Source organism: Rutilus rutilus (assembly GCF_951802725.1).
Source record: "Rutilus rutilus genome assembly, chromosome: 6".
NCBI lineage: Eukaryota > Metazoa > Chordata > Actinopteri > Cypriniformes > Leuciscidae > Rutilus > Rutilus rutilus.
Genome location: NC_140214.1, coordinates 10,589,315 through 10,607,726, shown reverse-complemented (window position 1 = coordinate 10,607,726; position 18,412 = coordinate 10,589,315). Strand labels below are relative to the sequence as shown.

The following is an 18,412-nucleotide window of genomic DNA, read 5'->3' as shown; positions in this document are numbered from 1 at the left end:
TTTTTATATGAAGTGAAAGGATAAAATGGTTGGTAAAAAGAAAATCTGACTGACTGGCAAGAAACAATATTTTCATTGTCATTTACATGTGTGATAATTTTTTCACAAGCTTAACTACACATCAAATCACAGGTAACAAAAAAAAGGAGAAAGGAACTTCATGTTTCAGAATATAGATTTAATCACACATACGTCATGCAGTCCATCCAGAAAAAAAAAAGTGTCATCAGTAATTTCATCCCCTCTCACTCTTTCCCTTCAACCAGAATCTTCCAATAACACCTTGTACTGTTGGAATGATCCAGTGGCTTTGTCCATTGGTGGAACTCTCTGTCAATCAGTCATGGAGTTACTATTACACAGTAATAAAAAAATTAGCTATTTATTTGAAGTTTTCATTAAATGTGTGGCATTCCCCATGAACATCAATTAATTATCCTTCATGCACTGAAAAGGGAAGAATTTAGGGCTAATAACACAACTGCGCTCTTAATGGTCCTTGCGATGTCGATTAAAGTTATAAAAACACCCAGAAAGCAATAATGACACTGAAGGTTGTCATGTCCTGTAATTCGCAATTCATAAGCTTTCTTTCAACAATATCAGGAGTGTACAGTCTAAATAAAATCATTTAAGGCTAGCTTCAATAAAAATGATCCACATTCCTTGAACCTCCCTCATAAAGAGAGATAAAAAAATAAGCAACACCTTTCTGCAATGTCCTCTTGGAGATAGAAGTTAAGTTTTGAAACACAAGCCAGCCCATACCATCATTCTGCTAAGCTGATTGGTTGATCAGTAACAGTGGCAGAGCAAGCAAGCAATGGTGTCACGTGAGGACTTCTAGAGATGTAAACTGACCACAACATACAAATCCAAAACATTTAAATACATAGTTATGTGTTGAGGATACAGGCAGAAAAGTATGAATAATAGAATAATCTTAAATACAGACAATAACTCTTCAAATAAGAATTTTGATATGCAAGGCGTGATATGTGCGAAAAGCAGGACAGGACAACCTTCATTTGATTTTGTTAAAAAAAAGCATTTGCCTTTGCAACCGCATGTTTAAATTGAGACACAGCATTAGCCTGCTGTGCAAGGCCTGGTTCCTTATGTCTACAATCCTCTCCACCTTCCCCACTACAACCATTAGTTACTACAGAAAGTAAAAACCATGGGGTTTCAGATCTGCACCTGTTCAGAGTACTTTCACACAGGAACATCTGAGTTTGTAGTAAAACGGGCGATCTGCTGACGAGCACGCTTGCATGTTCTCTATTCAGGTATTTTTCTATTCAAGCTTGATGCAGTCTAGACGCTGACCCGTATGAAGTGAAGCCAGGAGCGAGATCTTTTGCACAGTTATCAGGCAGTAGTTTTAACACAGGTTACAGGTGTGCAGAGAGCAGCTTGAGGACTGCAGGTGTTACAGCTGATAGCACAGGCTTCTGGGCCGTGGTCAATTGTTCACTTTGCTTATTTCTTGATTTCCTTGTTATATCGTGTTTGGTGCACGTGTGAGTGCAATATTCATAAAATAATTTGCTTTGGAGGGAAAAAAACAAAACAGATGGGAAGTGGAACTGTACAGCCTTGAATATTTCGATTGGGACGTCCTCCCATGTGCACCAGCAGGAGGGATTATGTTAATGGAATGACATTTCCATGAAGACTTCTTGCATTCTCGCAGCTTCGGTAGTGAGGGAAAAAAACTCGTCTTCAGCTAAAAAGACAAGAGAAGAAGACAGTGAGAACGCATGATCCAATAAAGTTGTGCTAAACAAACCAAGGGATTTTTATACTCAAAAATCACTCTCTGCCCACTGTAGGCTACTTTCATTTATTGTTTAATGTTAAACACTTTTGTAATTTTTATGTTTAAAATGAAAACATTTAAATAATGAATACATCCATCCTTCTTCCAAAAACGTGTTTTTGTTTTACCCTGATTACCTATTATAAGTGTTTATATTTTAGACCTGACGGGACGGTTTTCGCGGGAAATTAAGTAGATATCGACATTGGCTTAAAAAAAAAAAAAAATTATAACCATTATCTGGAGTATTGTCTAGGTGGAATATTTGGCTACTAACCAGCCCATTAAACCTGCTGGTCTAGAACCAGGAACCATTAACATCACTGGCTGAGGCAGGATAACGTCCTCACTGCATACAGTTTACAAAACTACAGCGAAGTCTGGCTATACAGATTTTAAAAAAAGATAAATTTGATAAATTGATTTATTAATTCAATTTATTAATAATTATTATCAATTTATTAATAAAATAAATAATCTATTGTTACATTTATTAATTGTAATTATTGTTAGTCATCATTATTGTTATGTGAATTAAATTGTAAAAATATGTTCCAAAAACCTGCCTGTGAGAAAAGTGGGGGAAAAAAATGACCGCAAATGTGCCGGCATTATGGTCTTCCTACAAACAAAAGCCCCAGATTCTCTCTTACGAACCTCTTCTCTTGTTTAGCGCCTCCTCCTCTGATGGGCATTGGTTGGCTGTTCTGGTTGAGGACGCCGACGCCACCGCCTCCACGCAACACATTGGGGTGTGTAGGAGAAGCTACAGGTTGCTGTCCAGGCCTGATGGGTTTAGCTACAACCAGAGAATAGAGGCAAATCGTGAAAGAAAAGATCACGGTCAATAAAATCAACTTTTGCATTTTTATAAGGCCAAATTACAGACACCAGACGTTAATTTTATTATCAAGGACAATTGTGCAGTCACCTATCTGTGCGGAGTGTCCTCTGCGGGCCATGTTTTTGGCTCTCACGGCCTCTTTGATGCGGTCCACCTCCAGCTGGTAGCGTTTGCGGTCGCGGGCTGCGTTCTCTTTGGCGTCTTTGAGCGCCGACTCCAGAGCCTTCACACGCTCCGCTGTGGCCCGCAGACGCTTCTCCAGTTTAGGAAGCTCACAGCGCAGGTCAGCATTATCACGCACCAGCTAAAGAATAAAGACAGACATCATTCTTTACATTACCTGATTTATTCTTTTTCTTCATTTAGTAAACTATGTATGTTGTTTTGAAAGCATAATTGACTATAAAAGGGAAATATTTAAGTAAGAGTTTATACATTTTGATTTTGAACTGGTAAAAACAATTGCTAACATGTGTGAATCATTAAGGGGACCTTTCTGGTTTGGATTTACCTGTTTGTGAACCTTGGTGAGTTGTTCTAGATTGTTCTCCAGGAAAGAGATCTTCTGCTTCTGAGCAGCACTGCCGCCAGTTTCATCAGAGTCCATCTCTGCACTCTACACACAAAAAAAAAAAAAACCCTTTCAAGTAAACCACCAAGTCGACTGCTTAGTAAGACACTCAATATATGGATTTACATCGACCTAAATGGCAGAATTAAGTTTACTTTAAAAAAAATAACAGTCACAGTAGACATGAAAATTAAAGGATGACATAAGACAGATCCACTCCCACCTTTTTAACACGAGTAGCCAGATCCTGAACAAACAATTTCCTGAGGTTGTGCAAAGTCTGCAGCTCCTTGGCCTTAAATAGATAGAAAATAGCAATATTTAAATGTACACGCTACATGATGTGAATACAACTGTCATCTGTTGTCCCTCTAGAGCTGAAATGAGGAATTGCACTCACCACAGTCTCCTCCAAGCCTTTTAGATCCTGTTTGGCCTGTTCCCTGCGGTCCTGCATCATACTGTAATGCACACACAAAACCATTAAAACAGCACATCACTAAAGACAAGCAATCCACGCACAACTCTAATTGAATATACATTTCATATAAATACACAATGCAGGTGTATTAATGCTTTGTGCAATATTCCGGCACAACTCTTCAGATGTTCAACAGAAACAAGGGGAGATTTCGCTCATAAACACGGTTTTATCAGCTCAACCTCTACAATGAGGAAGATGAACAGGACTGTGCTTTACATACGTGAGCTCATGTAGTTTGCGGCTCTTCTCCTGGTCATTGGATTTGAGTTTCTCATGTTCCACCCTCAAACGCTCCTGCTCCAGCATGATCTTCTGATTCAAACTAGAGAGAAAGAGAGAGAGAGAGAGAGAATTTATTAGCTATTTCTGTATTAATTATTACTGCTGTAAATCAACTATTAAATTTGATGTGAAGCTATAGATTTGTTATGACTGTCATACATCTTAAAATCAGTCAGTATATTAACATGCACTTTAAAAGTTGAATTTCTGACTGATATTGATTGCTTTGTTTTGACTGAAATGTGTATCGTACTCTTGAAGATCAGTGATAAGTTTCTCTTTGGTTTCCAGCTCGTCTCTCAGGCTGCTGATCTGTTTCTGATGGGCCTCCCTGTGACTCTGGATCTGCTTCTCAACAGCATCCTAAACACAAACACTCGCATTAAAATTAAAATTAACATCCAAACTGAACAAACTCATTTGTATGTGTGTATACACATTTCTTACCTTCACCTCATTGGCACTCTGAATCTCACTCTCCTTCTCCATTGCATGAACTTTCTCTGTGGCCACAAATACACACAAAACATTAGAAGCACAGAAAATTACAGACCGTTTTGAAAAAGTACATTTATCTGTATGAGTCTGTGTACCCTGTGCGTTGATTTTAACCAGCTCCTCATTAAGGGAATCCACGTCCTCTTCCAACTGTCTCTTCTTATGCTCTACGTTCTGCAGATACTCACTCAGAGATTTAATTTTCGCCTCATGCTGCAAAACAAACATCTATTTGTTAATATTAAGTACTTGTTACACTTTATTCATAACTCTATTTTTTAGTAGATTATAGTACAAAGGTTTGCCATGTAAGAAATAAGTGTTTTAGGAGGCAGAATCCAGCAGAAGAGTGTGAAACCGTACCTGTGAGATGCGTAACTGGCATGCCGCAAGCTCCTTCTCGGATTCATCCACCTTCTTGTTGCTCTCAGACTGTGTGTTTTCCAACTGCTTGCAACGTTTGACCATCGTTTTGACTTCTGACTTCATCTTACTGATATAGAGTCTGGCTACAGTGAACTCTTCATCTATAAGACCACTGCCTTCATGCTGCTGCAAAGACAGAGAGAAGTCAAGTTTTGTCCAAAAATCAATTAATTATAGTTATTAAAGCTACTATATAAAGCTACTAAATAATAAGCTATTAAAATGTGGTGTATAAGTCTTTGTTAAAATCTATAAAGATGGCATCATATTTGAATAGACACTTTATAAATACAGATACTTGGTTATAACAACAGTATAAACACCAGTGCTATTAAAGTGCCCCTATTCTGCTTTTTCAGATATTACCTTTCATGTAGTGTGTAATATAGCTGTTTGTGAATGTAAAAGTCTGCAAAGTTTCAGAGATCAAAGTGCACAATAAATTAAGTTATTGTCTCCCCAATTTGCATAATGCCAGCTTTTGGTCTTCATTGGATGCCCGTGAACATCATTAAATTTTACCTGCCCTCAAACTGCAGTTGTAGCTGAGGCCTGGAAAAGTTTGGTTCATGTTTTCGACATCTCAAGAAGTGCTTTCTGTGCTATGAAAGTAAAAAGCACTTAGCATGCACTTCCAAAGGATGAGGACTCGGGATTGATATAGTAAAAAGCAGAAATTAATTTATGGTAATGGGCGTTTCGTTTCCGACACGTGATGTAAGCAGTAGACCAATCACAACAGACTGCACCATCTGACCAATCAGAGCAGAGTAGTCTCGCAGAAAGGAGGGGTTTAGAGACTGAATCCTTTATCTAACCATTTCAGACACTGAAAAAAGAGGTGATGCTGCAATGTTTATTATGAGAAAATGAAGTGTTTTTTTGACCTTGTAAACGTATAATAGGGGCACTTTATATAATTTCTGTTTAAGCATCAAAAACACAGCAACATTGGTTCAAACATTGGTGTGAGTTTGGGGGCCGTTCTATCTGACCAATAGTAAATGGGGGAGTGTTTAAAAATTTCGTTTGGCGATTCTACTTTGGCAGAACTTACACACTTCACCTTAAAAAAAAAACTTTAAAAAAACTGTCATTCACCTTGATCTCATTGTTGCCCACAGCAATGCCAATCTCAGTCAAATCTTTGAGTAGTGACGACATCATCTCAGTTACCCTCTTCTTCTGGTGATTTGCCATTTCCTTCAGTTTCTGTAGTTCTGAGTCTATAGATGACAGGGTGCTCTGAAACAGAGAGCGTTTTAAAGTCAAGTTTAGTGTCATTCTTCACACAGCAGGCCGACCGTAAGCAAAAGACTGATATATTAATTAGCCCTTCTGGCACTTACAGATTTCTGACTAAGTTCCTCACTGAGTGCTTCAAACTCCTTGGTTTTGTCCTCCACCTCCTGACTCTTCTGATCATAGTTGACGGCAAGCTCCTCCAGGGCCTGCAGTACCTCCTTCACCTCCTCTTTAGACGCATCGTTCTCCATCTGCAGACGATTCAGCTCCGCCTGCAGGTTATCATGGTCTCGCCGTGACGAGGCCAGCAGCTGCAACACAAACACAAACATTTGTGAGCATGAATATACAGTGTTTACCTACTAATATTAACTTACATATGTGCACATGAGAGCTCACTAACCTCCTCTTGGTCCAACATCTGCTGCTTAAGCTTCTCCACCAACTGAGACTGCTGATTAATCTCTTCATCCTGGAGAGAGATGAGAAAAAAACAAGCTCTCATTCAAGTTGAATATGTTTGTGATAATGAAAGTCTAACATCATCTTTATGAAAACTGACCATGGTTTAACAATATTAATTATGTATAGTGCCTGTGGTCCTTCTGTGGAATTTTTGTAGATTCAGGGTGCTTTAACACTAGGTTTGATTGCCTGATCTGAACCAGAGTTCGATTGCTACCCCGCAGGGCTACTACAACACAGGAGAAGGCAGCAAAATGGATGGCATTGGTCACATCACTTTTATATTTTGGTTTTTATGAACCTCTGATTTTGTTTCAAAAGTGTCAGCACATAATGGCATTTGCGTCTATCTGTCAAGAATGTACTGCAAACGTTCTAAAGAACAAGGGAATACATTCTCTCTGCTTGCAGTGCACTTGTCAGGAAAGTGAGTGAGAACTGAAAACATACAAAAACACAAGCGGGTCACTTGTGCAATTTAGTACGATAGCGTTCATATCAGCAGCGAACCGCACTGGAGTTCACATGAACTGTAGACCCCAGACCAGCCTTTCAATGCAGACTTGGGCTCAGTTCACGTGTGCGCAACCCAAGTTTGGAAAACAGTGTTCACATCATCCAAGCAAACTGAAATCTGATGTCAAATCGCATCCGGGTGCGAAAGTGTGAAAGCACCCAGAATCATTAGATAGATGACAGAAATCTGCTTAATTTTTATGTTACATGCATGTCTGCACCTTGTCGTCAAGTTGCTCATACAGTTTGGTGAGTTCAACCTCACATTTATCCTTCTCAGAATCGGTGAGTCGGGCCCCGAGCATTCCTGGCACAGGCGGCATGCTTGGAGTGGATGCAAATTTATCATTATTAATTGTGTTATCCAGCGCCAACACTTCAGCATTAGCCTTCTCCTTATCGTACTGCTCCTCTGCAGGTACTGTTTCACCTGGAGGACACAGAGAGAACCTTGAGGTACTGCAGAGGTGTACTTTCAAAAGTTTAAACCTAAATATAATATTTCAGGACAGTTAAAAATATTTTTTTTTTTTTTTTAAATAAGTTATGTACAATGAATCATATCAATTATTTAAGATTCAAAAATGCAAAATAGAAGCATTTTACAAGTGGTTTTAGACTGGATTTCAATGCATAATAAACAAGTGTTAAAAAAAGTTTTGAATACAATAACAAAACTGTTTCACAAATGTAATATAAAAATAAATAAATATAAAAACAAATGGCCATCTGACCGTTTCTCCAGCGGTTAAGTTCATTCTCCAGCCATGTGATGGTGTTTCGCAGGCTCTTGTTTCGTTCTTTCTCCCTCTCATATTTCTTCTTCCATTGCTCTGCTGTCAGCTCCACATTCACACTCACTGTGTTCTTAATGGTCTTGGCTCTGCAAACACAAAAACACAATCACAGCTGTACAGCTCTGGTGTTTTTCTCCTCACACCGTTGTTTGCATAAATACATAGAGCTTGTAATTATTCTTGCATAAATGACACCAATGACAGTGACACCTTTATTATAAATGGAGAGAAAAGACTAAGTGATAAAGTTGGACAAATATGAATGCATCTCCTCACCTCTGTCCAAACATAAGAGTGGATTTGGTCTCAGCCTCATTGTACGAGGAAGGAGAACAGCAGATGACAATGGTGGTCCTGCAGTTCCCACCCAGAGAATCCTGCAAGATCCTTGTCATTTTACTATCTCTGTAAGGAACGTACGCCTGAGAAAGAAACAAAGAGAGATTCCGGATAGAATTAGATCAATTCAATTCAACAGACATTAATAAAACAGATTTAAACGTGTGATTAAGTTTCAGGACTACAACAGTCTTTACTCAAAGGCATTCCCAGAAGACAATTTGCAAAATTGCGCTCTTTATTGATGTAAAGAAAATGTTCAAAATTTAAATTACTACTTTTTAATCAACTTACATTAAAAAAATGTTTAATATTATAATATCTATAATAGTATGTATTGAAATGTAAATTTGTGTTCCAGATTGATTCTGACACCTGAATTGATATCAGATTGTGTCTATGATAATAATATGTTCTGTTTTTAATTTAATTTGTTCATTACAGGTCAAATGCATTGCCCTCTAAGCAGCTAAAATGTAGCATGCAAGTTTTGGTTATGCCGGGTTCAGACAAAACGATATTAGCCCGATCGGTTTGACGTAGACTGTCATAATGATTTGCCAATGATTGGCATCAGGATGCAAGAATCAATCATTTTATCTTGTATAGTATGTCATAGTGGATGGCAACAGATGCAGCATCTGTGGCGCTTCACTATGTCCCGACAGAAAGAATTATGCAATAAAGGAAAGGTTCATGGAGCTATGGCAACAATACTCCTGCCCTTATGATGTTTCCTCGAGGGACTACCACAACAGAGTGAAAAAAAGATAAATGCTGGCAAACAATAGTGGAGGTGCTTTAACAACACGGTGAGTACTAGAATAAGTATTAAGCTAGCAAGACAGCCGTTTCGGTAGCCATTGTTTGTTTACACTCTTGTTTCTAGAAGTCAGTCGCTTGTTACAATTGTGACATCCATGACAAAAATAATTGCATAAACTGACAGTGACTATCGTAACAGACCAAAAATATTGTGTGGTCTGATCCCAGCTTCAATTTAGCTTCTCCAATATAGCTCAGACTAAAATAAGGCCTTGCAGCACAGAAAAGAGTTTGCTCGCTCAGCTGGTCCTGAGTATGACAGCTTTAAACTGTCCAGCCTATGAAGAGAACACAAGGACTGCTGTGTACTAACAGCACAGTACAGCTGTGCTGCCCATCATGTGAGGAACACTATGTTTCCAGTCTGGTCTGGTCTGGTCAGTATCATACTTAATTTTTTACTTGTTCTTTAATTCTGTATTGTATTTGATCAAATCAATTAGTGATAATTTTAAAGATGATTTTATCTAAAGCGACTTACAGTACTAGGGACAATTCCTACGGAGAAATGTGAGAACTATACCACACCCCAACTAAAATTAATGACATTATTTTGTATTACTTCATATTTTGAGTTGTCCTTTCATTGGTTTTACGCAAGTAGCATTATTAGTCATGCTGATAAAGAACAGAAAACTGAATTGGACAAAGCTGAAGTGAATCTCTGAACTCATACAAGCTATCCTCACTGCTCTAGGAGCCAAACACTAGAAACAAAGAGTGTACAGAACTCATCTAAAGCCTGTGAGCATGTCTGCGTGAGTATGTGACTCACCGAGCCCTCGGCTAAGGCTGATATCACGTTGCCCAGGGATGACAGAGACTTGTTGATGTTTTTGGCTTCATCCAGTACTGCGCCTTCAGCTCCTGTTTTACTGACCTGCGAGAGAATGCAAGAGTTCAACACACTCTGCTCATGTTTTACTGAACTACAAGACTATAGTTTAACACACACCCACCTTCTCGCTGCCAGCCAAGTCGACCAGGTAGAGTTTCCCACTGAGCTTCTGTTCTGTCTGAGTGTTCTCCTGCTTCACATTGATCTGGAAGATACTGTGACTCCTGGAGCTGTGCTCATTCATGTCTAAGACACACACACACAGACATTATTACAACTATAAATCAAACCTTACATTGTCTGGATAATTGTATTTTATTCTCTTAATTGAATATCTTCTTGGTTTTGTGTCTGTGTATTCATACTTGTCACAGCTACATGTCTGTTAGATTTGCCCTCGTCAATAGTGTCCATCACTTCATCTGGACTGCAAACAAATCGCTCAGTGCAACCCTAAAACCAGGAAGACAATTATAACAAACAACTTATATTCTCTAAAGATCAGTGGCATTTACCGCTTTGCGTTAAGATTCTAATGGGACACTGGTGCCAGGTTTCAGGAACTCACCTTGACATAAGGTACCCTGTTTTTGTCTTCATGTACAGATAAATTAGTCTTTGAAACTACAAGACAAAGAGAGAGAGAAAGAAAGATATTATGGCACAATGAAAGGAGCATTATAATTTTACCTTTGAATTTGAGATCATCTTAAAATGATTTCTAATTATGTTATGTTTAGATCAATTGGTTGGTAGATGTGAGGCTTAGAACCACTTCCACACTCACCATCCAATAGGTCCCGAATCTTATCCAAGTATATCTCAAAATATGACACCTGTCAAAGTTAAACCATACCATCAAGAGAACGGATCCAACTTGAAATGATGCAACAAGGTTCCAATGAATGAGAAGAAAGCATAAAAATGAAAGATTGTGTAAATGCAATAACTTACTTTAATGTGAAACTCCAGATTTTCATCCATAGAGTAAATGTAGTTAAAGATGTCTTGTACTATTCTGGGAATAATTCCCATTGCATCTGTGTCATGAAGATTTCCCTAGAAAACAACCACAATACCTTAGTCATAAAAGTGGAATAAAACAAGCTATTCTTCACAACATTACATGCCTAAAACAGCCTGTTTGCTCCACTATTTTGTTCAGATATATAATTGTTCAGGCCTCAAACAGGTTGAAGGTTTTCACTTACACTGATTTTCACTGTAAAGCAGCTCTGAAGTTATTTGTATAGTATAAAGTGTCATGATATATATAAACTGAACATGATTGTGAATAAAGTCACTTCACTGCATTACACTTCACTGCTATCAAACAACCCTAAACATAAAGGTAATTTGGTCATGAACCTAAAAGATCATCCACAGATAAGATTTGGAAAAAATAATCATGTGCGAGTATGTGAAAGTGATTTTGCACATAATTCTTGACTTTTCACCGCAGCTGAGATATTTCAACATTTCTCGCTCACCTCCATTGTGTGCGTTTTGCCCGATGACGTCTGACCATAGGCGAAAATGGTTCCGTTATATCCACCGAGCACATCTGTGGGAACACATTCATGATTAAGCCTCATTGCATGTTCTGTCTTTTGATTTGATTCGGAGGTCTATCATGAGACATGTTGCTTTTACCTTTGACAATTTGTTGAGCACAGGCCGTGTACACTTGCTCCTGAGACGTGTTGGACTGGAAAACTCTGTCAAACGCATACGGTTTACCCTGTAGAGAGGAGAAAAACAAATATAAAATTAAATGCATTTAGAACCATTTAGGACAAAATACCATTAGATAATTTGTTTTTAGGTTTTCAAGAGTTTACCGTCACAAAACATGGAACAGACTAAATTGTTACAGAATACAGAATTCAAATGCTTGAACTGATCAGCTGACAAGCAGCGAAGGAATGACCAAACATATGGCCCGTAAAAATATGGCTTTTTTCATCAAATACTGAATTGTACAATTAATTAACAACTCCAACATTAATGTAAATAACATATGTGGGTATCAAACATCTCAAAGGAAAGTGGTACTACACCGGTAAGAAAACCATTCATTTAACTTGCTCCAAGTTCTGTGTCATAACGAAGCACTACTGTAGCATACTCGTTAGGGCACCGAGCACCGATGGTGTGAGGACCCTATTGAAATTGCTCCGTTTATTAACCTTTGTGTCTTTTTGTGCTACTCCGTGCACTTACATTGTCTTGGTAGACAGTTTTGACAATTCTCAATGTAAAAAATGCATATATTGTGTCTGTGATGATTACATCAGCAGGCAGCAAAGACCACATGACACCAACAAATTCATTATCACAGCCAACAACTTAAAGCAAATCCTACTGCACCTCCTGAAGAACTGGCATGATGGGATTATTTTTTCCTTTAAAGGCAAAGTGATAACTATGGCTGAACAAAGAACATATTTATTATTTTAAGGACTGGGGGAAATGGTTAAAAAAATTGCATTCAACAACACAAGAGGGTGAACGCCCTTTGACAAAACACAGATACCATCCAATCGTAGTGATGGTAGCCTAATGGTTAAAGCTCTGGACTGCCAACACAAAGACTGCAGATTCAGCTTCTGCTAAAGTGCAGAGTGACTAAGAAAGATTGCCAACTATTTGGCTCCAAACTATAAGCTCTTCCATGGAGTTTGGGCCGAGGGGAAGTCAAATAATGCCTTAATAACGTAACACTTTTTCAGAGATTTCTGGTAAATTCAGACACGCAATAAACAAACTTGCATCAAAAGTACACACTTAAGACCCTCAGGGACAAAAAGAGCAGGTCAGGACCAGTCCAGTACTGGAACAAACTACCACACCCTTCCAGCCATCATACTGTACAGACAACCACTATGACACAACAATTTACATTAGCCTAATTTTCCCACATGATCTATAAAGTTTAATCTTTGACTACTGTGCTACCTTGTTTTTATGCAGTCAGCGCAATGTCAAATCATAAGTGTCCCATATCTTTGTTGAGACAAGAAGTAGCCTACATAATTGTTTAGGCTAATCATCAGTTTATGGCAGATTCATTTAATCTCATTTTTCTTTTTAAAGTTGATAAATTATCAACGAAAACCTAAACAAGATGTAAAATTTTGTGCAAAAAAACTTTAGACTACAAAATTAAATGTTGTTATCAATCAACATGGCAATGCATGACAAAAAGAAGGGAGTCGTTTGAAATATCAGGCTGAATGACTGTCTTATGATGTCCAAAGTCTAGAGGGAATGACAGGGGAAATAAAAAGTTTATCAGCCTTTCATGAGCCGGGCCGCTGGTTTACAGTCTGTAAAATGCTTTTTCTGTAGCCGCAAGTATTAAGCCAGTTAAAATGTGCAGATTTTAAATCTAAAACCAGTGGAGGAAGACTAGTGACTGCCAGAAAAAGAATGTTCCTGAATTCCATGGTTTCCCAAAATAAGGGTTCATGAGGGAACTGCAGTGGGTTAGTGAGTTGATAAAAAGCTAATAATTAATTATACTGAATGTAATTTTTTTTTTTTTACAGACTTCAGAAGGATACCAGCGTCAGAAACAAGTGGTATGGTTTTATTTTAATGGCGTTGAAGGATTATATGGAGCTTTTGTTTTGTGAACGAGGCAATAGAGAGTGTAATAGAGAGTTTGCAAAGAAACTTTTGTTGAACCGATCCAACTGTGCTGTATCTGACAGCAGCTGCATCACAAACCATAAGTAAATGATTTTTATAATGCTTTGCTTTGTCTGTAAATTATGGTTTTATATGGAAAATGTCTTCAAAACACTTACTCGCATGCATTAATAAGGGGGGTGTTGATACTGTTTCCTATGCAGTGATGTTAGCCAATCATAACAGTGGATGTTTACTGTCAAGCCTTAAAGGAGCCGCCCTTTAAAACAGATTATTTCAGACAGAGGGTTAAAAATAATAGTTTTTTCGCACTTATATTTGTTTTGTTATTTTGCAAAAAAAATTAACATTATAAGGAATATTAAAAAAAGAAATAAAAAATATCCACGTCTTGACCCCTTTAATCATTTTATTCTTGCTTTTGACATAATAACACAATTAAACATTATTAAAAATAATAAATTAATACATTCTATAATATTATAATTATTGTATTTATGAAAAGTTACATACTGTCGCAAATTTATTTTCAAATTTGTTTTGGGAACCGATAACGAAGTAAAAAAAGTGCCAATATGGGCCGGACACAGTGCTGATACAGAACTGAGGCCAATCTCCTGTGAGAACAGAACATTTTCCAGAGTTCTAATTGAGGCACTTTCTTACCTAACTATTTTCTCATCTCACTTACACATACACAGAGTCCCAGGGGCTGCACAGGGTGGAGCGCTCTCTATTTCCAAAGCATTATCTCACCTTCCTCTAGTGCTCACACACACTCTTTTCACTTAAATTACAGTGGATAAGCCTGAAGGAGACTCCAGTTCCTGGGCATTCTCTCACATTGTCTACATACACATAGAAGAGGAGTATTAAGAGAGTGAGGGCTGAACAAACACAAACATATCCGTTTCAGAGCCGGTCTTTCTGGAAAGTACACCCTCTGTAACCACAAGACAGGAATTCTTGATCCACCACATTATCATAAAAGATTTGTGAAATTGAACCAGATGTACAAGAAAAAATGCTCTATGAAATCATTATTAATTACATTAAAAGGGATGGTGGTTAGGTCACTCATACGATTGAGACAGCTTGCCACATGTTTTGCCAGGGGAGTTTCCTCCGAGGAGCCATGGGAGGCAGTGCCTCCTCAAAAAAAAAAAAAAAAAAAAAATCGGATGAGAAAATCCATATTACACAAATAAAAGAACGCAAAGAAATATGACAAAATGTGACATTAAAAATAAATTTAAAAAAAATCTAGTTTTTTTTCTAAAGGAACACTGTCCAATAGCGATACCAGCAGGCAAAGTTACAGAGGGACACCGCGTCTCTCGTGCCTCCCCTGAGCCCATTGACTTTAACATAGCCTCTAAAGTGTGCGGTGGGTTTAGTGGGGGGATAATTGAGAATGAATGGGGGAAAGTCACATGAGAGGAGGCAGGCAATGACTCAATTTTGCACCATGATTGGCTCACGCGATAAAACCCACCTCTTGTTTTTGTGCGTGTTGCGCATTTGGGAATCAGTCTGAATTAACAAAATGATGGCGTTAATGGGAAGGGTAATTAAAAAGTAAGTAAACAGCTCAGCCACTTATGGCCGCTTTATGTTACGTCAGAGTGAGCAAACAGCTTTCTGAAATGAAAGGGTACATCTCCGTGTCTGTGACCAGTGTTTTACCAAGCTTGATGACTAATGAAAATAAGTTGACTCTTAAAAAGAACAGCTGAACATCAGTTCACAAATAAAATGTATTGTTTAAATTGTTGCTGCCTTTATTATTTTAGAATAAATGTAAAATGCTTAAAACACTAACTTGATGATATGTATACTTGGTTTTAATAAATAAAACATTAATTACATTGTTAATGTAAAAATACAAAATATAATTTTTTTAATGTAATATTTAACCCGGAAAATGTGACAACATTAAGTAACTCTGGGACATAATTTACATTTGATCATGATGTTTGTTTTTTTTTACTTCAGAACACCACTGGATGTTGGCTTTCAAATGTCATTTGTCATGCCATGATGGTTTAGTGAAAAGCTTCAGAGTTTATAACAGAATACTGAATATAACAGGCCTGTCATGTTTGAACTGGGTTTAAAGATAATCTAAGCACAGTGACAATCGATCAATCAATTCCCCAGTCCACTCCCCACCCATAAATACAAGTAGATCCTAGTGCAGCACTATGACTCATGTTTCTCACTGTACATATGGATCGCACCAGGAACATCAACGAGACTGGTTCCTTTTAAAAGGGACATCACATTCAGGTCTTTAGTTCAATAAAAACCCATAAAAATTATATGCTAACTGAGCCTTTATTCTTATTTCACCCAATGAACAACCTTATGTTCAATTTCACCTGTAATTTAGACACATAGGCTATATGTAACTATATAATTATGTGCATATGTGACTGCTGATGTTATAGAGCAGGGGTTTTCAAACTAGGGTCCGCAAAACTCAAAATGGGCCGCAATAGGGGGGCATAACATGAGAAAATGTATTATTTTTACAAAATTTAACCAAAACATTTTTTTTTTTAAAGTATTAGTATAGTAAAAAGTATTTATTTATATAAAAAGTAAAAAGTAAAAGGTATTTACTTGTAGTAAAAGTATAGTTTTTTTAATACAATTTGCTTTTTGATTAAATATAAAAACATAAAATCGAATTATTATTAAATCGTTCAATAAAATTGACAAATTTCCCCCACATAAATTAATATTTATGAATGAGTCTGACCATTAACATATAATGCTTTAAGTCACTTTTTATAAAGGGAAATATTGGAAATTGGATCATATTTGGGGGTTCTTGATACCAAAACATTTGAAAACATTTCTGATATAGAAATTATCTCGGTAGCAGCTAAGTTATTTACAAACGCAAATATGGAGTGTCCTGCTCATTCAACATATCTAACGTTACACCTAACCATGCAATTAGAGGTTTAAAATGATCATCATAACCTACAATGTGCAACCAATCCGTATCATGAACCGAATAAATAAACAAAATAAGTTTTTGCTTTTTCAAAAGTGTAAAACTGACAGTGTTTCCGCGTTGACTGTGCAGGTGTGGCTAACACGGTTAGCATGAAGCGGATGAGGAAACGACACAGAAATGAACTAAATTAACACTTATGTCTGAATTAAACCGTCGGTTTCGGGAGGCACCGGACCGGAGGCAGTGGCTGGTGTCGGTGTCAATTATTCAGATTAGCAGGTTGTGACAAATTCCGGTGGTACTGGGCTGCGGTCATTAGCATTAGCCGCTCGCGCGAGACCAACCGAAAGATAAACTATAAAAGAAAAGAACCCTGTCCCAAAATAACACTCACCCCAATCACGACGCTGTCCTCTCCCTGAAATTTCGCTACGTATTTGTCCCCTCTTGTCACCTCCGAGCTGTTTAACGGCCTGAAACGGCACATGACTTTAATGGTGCACTCCGCCGGGTCCGCCATCTTCCCCCGGTTACCGAATCACGAGAGCACCGGCCAGAACACACGCACACAAACGGATACAGACACGGACGGAGGGGTGGGGACACCGCCTCGCTCCGAAATTCCGGCCTGGGTTGTTGATTCCTGGCCCGTGTGACTAAGCGCCGCGTTGGAGGATCACCCGGCCTCCGGTTCGCTGACGTCACATCACGCCCGTCACCAAGAGCAAACAGAAACAATGATATCCTCCTGAGAACCAGAACTTTTTTTTTAATTACAAAACTTTTGTGAATTAAGTTTTTTTTTAGGTCATCACATTATTTGGAGTATATAAGAAGCAAATGGATTAAATACATTTTTGAAGAATTGTATTGTCTATGTCTTCTGTATACCCATTTATTTAAAAAAAATGTAAAAGACATGTATAGGCAAAAACAACGTTTTTGTTTCATTCACCAATCAATTTTAGGTTTCAAGCTTTTTTTTAATCCAAACTTTGTATAAGTACGATTCTCAACTGTGTTATGACAGATATGATTTGATATAGGCCTACCATTTAGCTTTATGCAATATGCGTGTAATCATGGCCATAAATGCCATTCCCATTCTATGCAATGCATCTATACATTGTATCTAATCTTCATATTAATGTGTTTTTGGGGCACTATGTAATGATAAAAGACGTGTTATAATTGGAGTAATAATTGGGAATATTTTCATATGAAAAATCTCATATTTCATAAGAATAATGATATAGGGTGTAATTTCTTTCCCTAATCCCTATTTCACTTGTTGTGTCTCCAAAATGCCAGATATGCCATGCTGTCCTAGTGTCCTCTACAGTGCACATGTATGAAATCGATGTTTCATAACAGAAGTCATATTCTGATTTGAAACCCCATAACAATTTCCTGAGATGTTGATTTCTGAAAAACATTTTGAAAATTAGTCAGATTTAAATGATAATTACAAAATATGATCATATAAGAGTGCTAAATTTGATAATTCAGTCATTTTTAAAGACCAAGAAGAGGGAGTTGTCATGGTTAGACCTCCAAACATTTGGTATCTCTGCAAAGCCCTGAATGTGCTGCTCTTTACAGGACACCCATATGATGTCAGAGAAATTCTACAGAGGCCAAATGTCTATTCCTAGGTTTCAGCAGGATATATTATTATGTAGTAAACTCATATGTCCTGCATGAGAAACATTACATCCACAAATAAAAATGTGATAATTGTCTAAATAATTGTCTTACAATTCAAAGACAAACTTTCTCTGCTTCTTTTTATTGAAGTAAAATCTGAGTTGTTGAACTGTTGATCACACTGCATGTTT

At 37.6% G+C, this 18,412-nt stretch overlaps 1 protein-coding gene across 2 annotated transcripts; it reads right to left on the bottom strand.

Moving 5' to 3' along the window:
- Positions 1 to 157: 157 nt before the first annotated feature.
- On the bottom strand, positions 158 to 17,283 carry kif5ba (kinesin family member 5B, a). 2 transcript variants are annotated; one of them, XM_084410658.1, is made up of 26 exons: positions 16,969 to 17,283; positions 11,606 to 11,693; positions 11,443 to 11,516; positions 10,907 to 11,011; positions 10,740 to 10,788; positions 10,521 to 10,576; positions 10,318 to 10,405; positions 10,074 to 10,198; positions 9,890 to 9,994; positions 8,227 to 8,372; positions 7,888 to 8,036; positions 7,375 to 7,583; positions 6,576 to 6,644; positions 6,277 to 6,483; positions 6,029 to 6,172; positions 4,865 to 5,053; positions 4,597 to 4,714; positions 4,451 to 4,506; positions 4,257 to 4,366; positions 3,942 to 4,043; positions 3,638 to 3,698; positions 3,461 to 3,532; positions 3,178 to 3,282; positions 2,754 to 2,970; positions 2,480 to 2,621; positions 158 to 1,729 (listed from the first exon to the last, which is right to left on the bottom strand). In XM_084410658.1, exons 1-26 carry the CDS (start codon positions 17,092 to 17,094, stop codon positions 1,726 to 1,728), a joined length of 2,916 nt encoding a protein of 971 aa, XP_084266784.1. In that variant the 5' UTR covers positions 17,095 to 17,283; the 3' UTR covers positions 158 to 1,725. The 2 variants fall into 2 exon arrangements, with proteins under 2 accessions (XP_084266784.1, XP_084266785.1); XM_084410659.1 differs by having other exon boundaries at positions 4,865 to 5,050.
- Between the last annotated feature and the right edge of the window lie 1,129 nt (positions 17,284 to 18,412).

Coding starts and splice junctions, on each gene's coding strand:
- kif5ba (XM_084410658.1), bottom strand. CDS start 17,094: ATGGCGGACCCGGCGGAGTGCACCATTAAAGTCATGTGCCGTTTCAGG. Junction 11,012..11,442: donor GCAAAACGCACACAATGGAG/GTGAGCGAGAAA, acceptor GTTGTTTTCTAG/GGAAATCTTCATGACACAGA. Junction 8,373..9,889: donor CAGCCTTAGCCGAGGGCTCG/GTGAGTCACATA, acceptor TTTCTTTCTCAG/GCGTACGTTCCTTACAGAGA.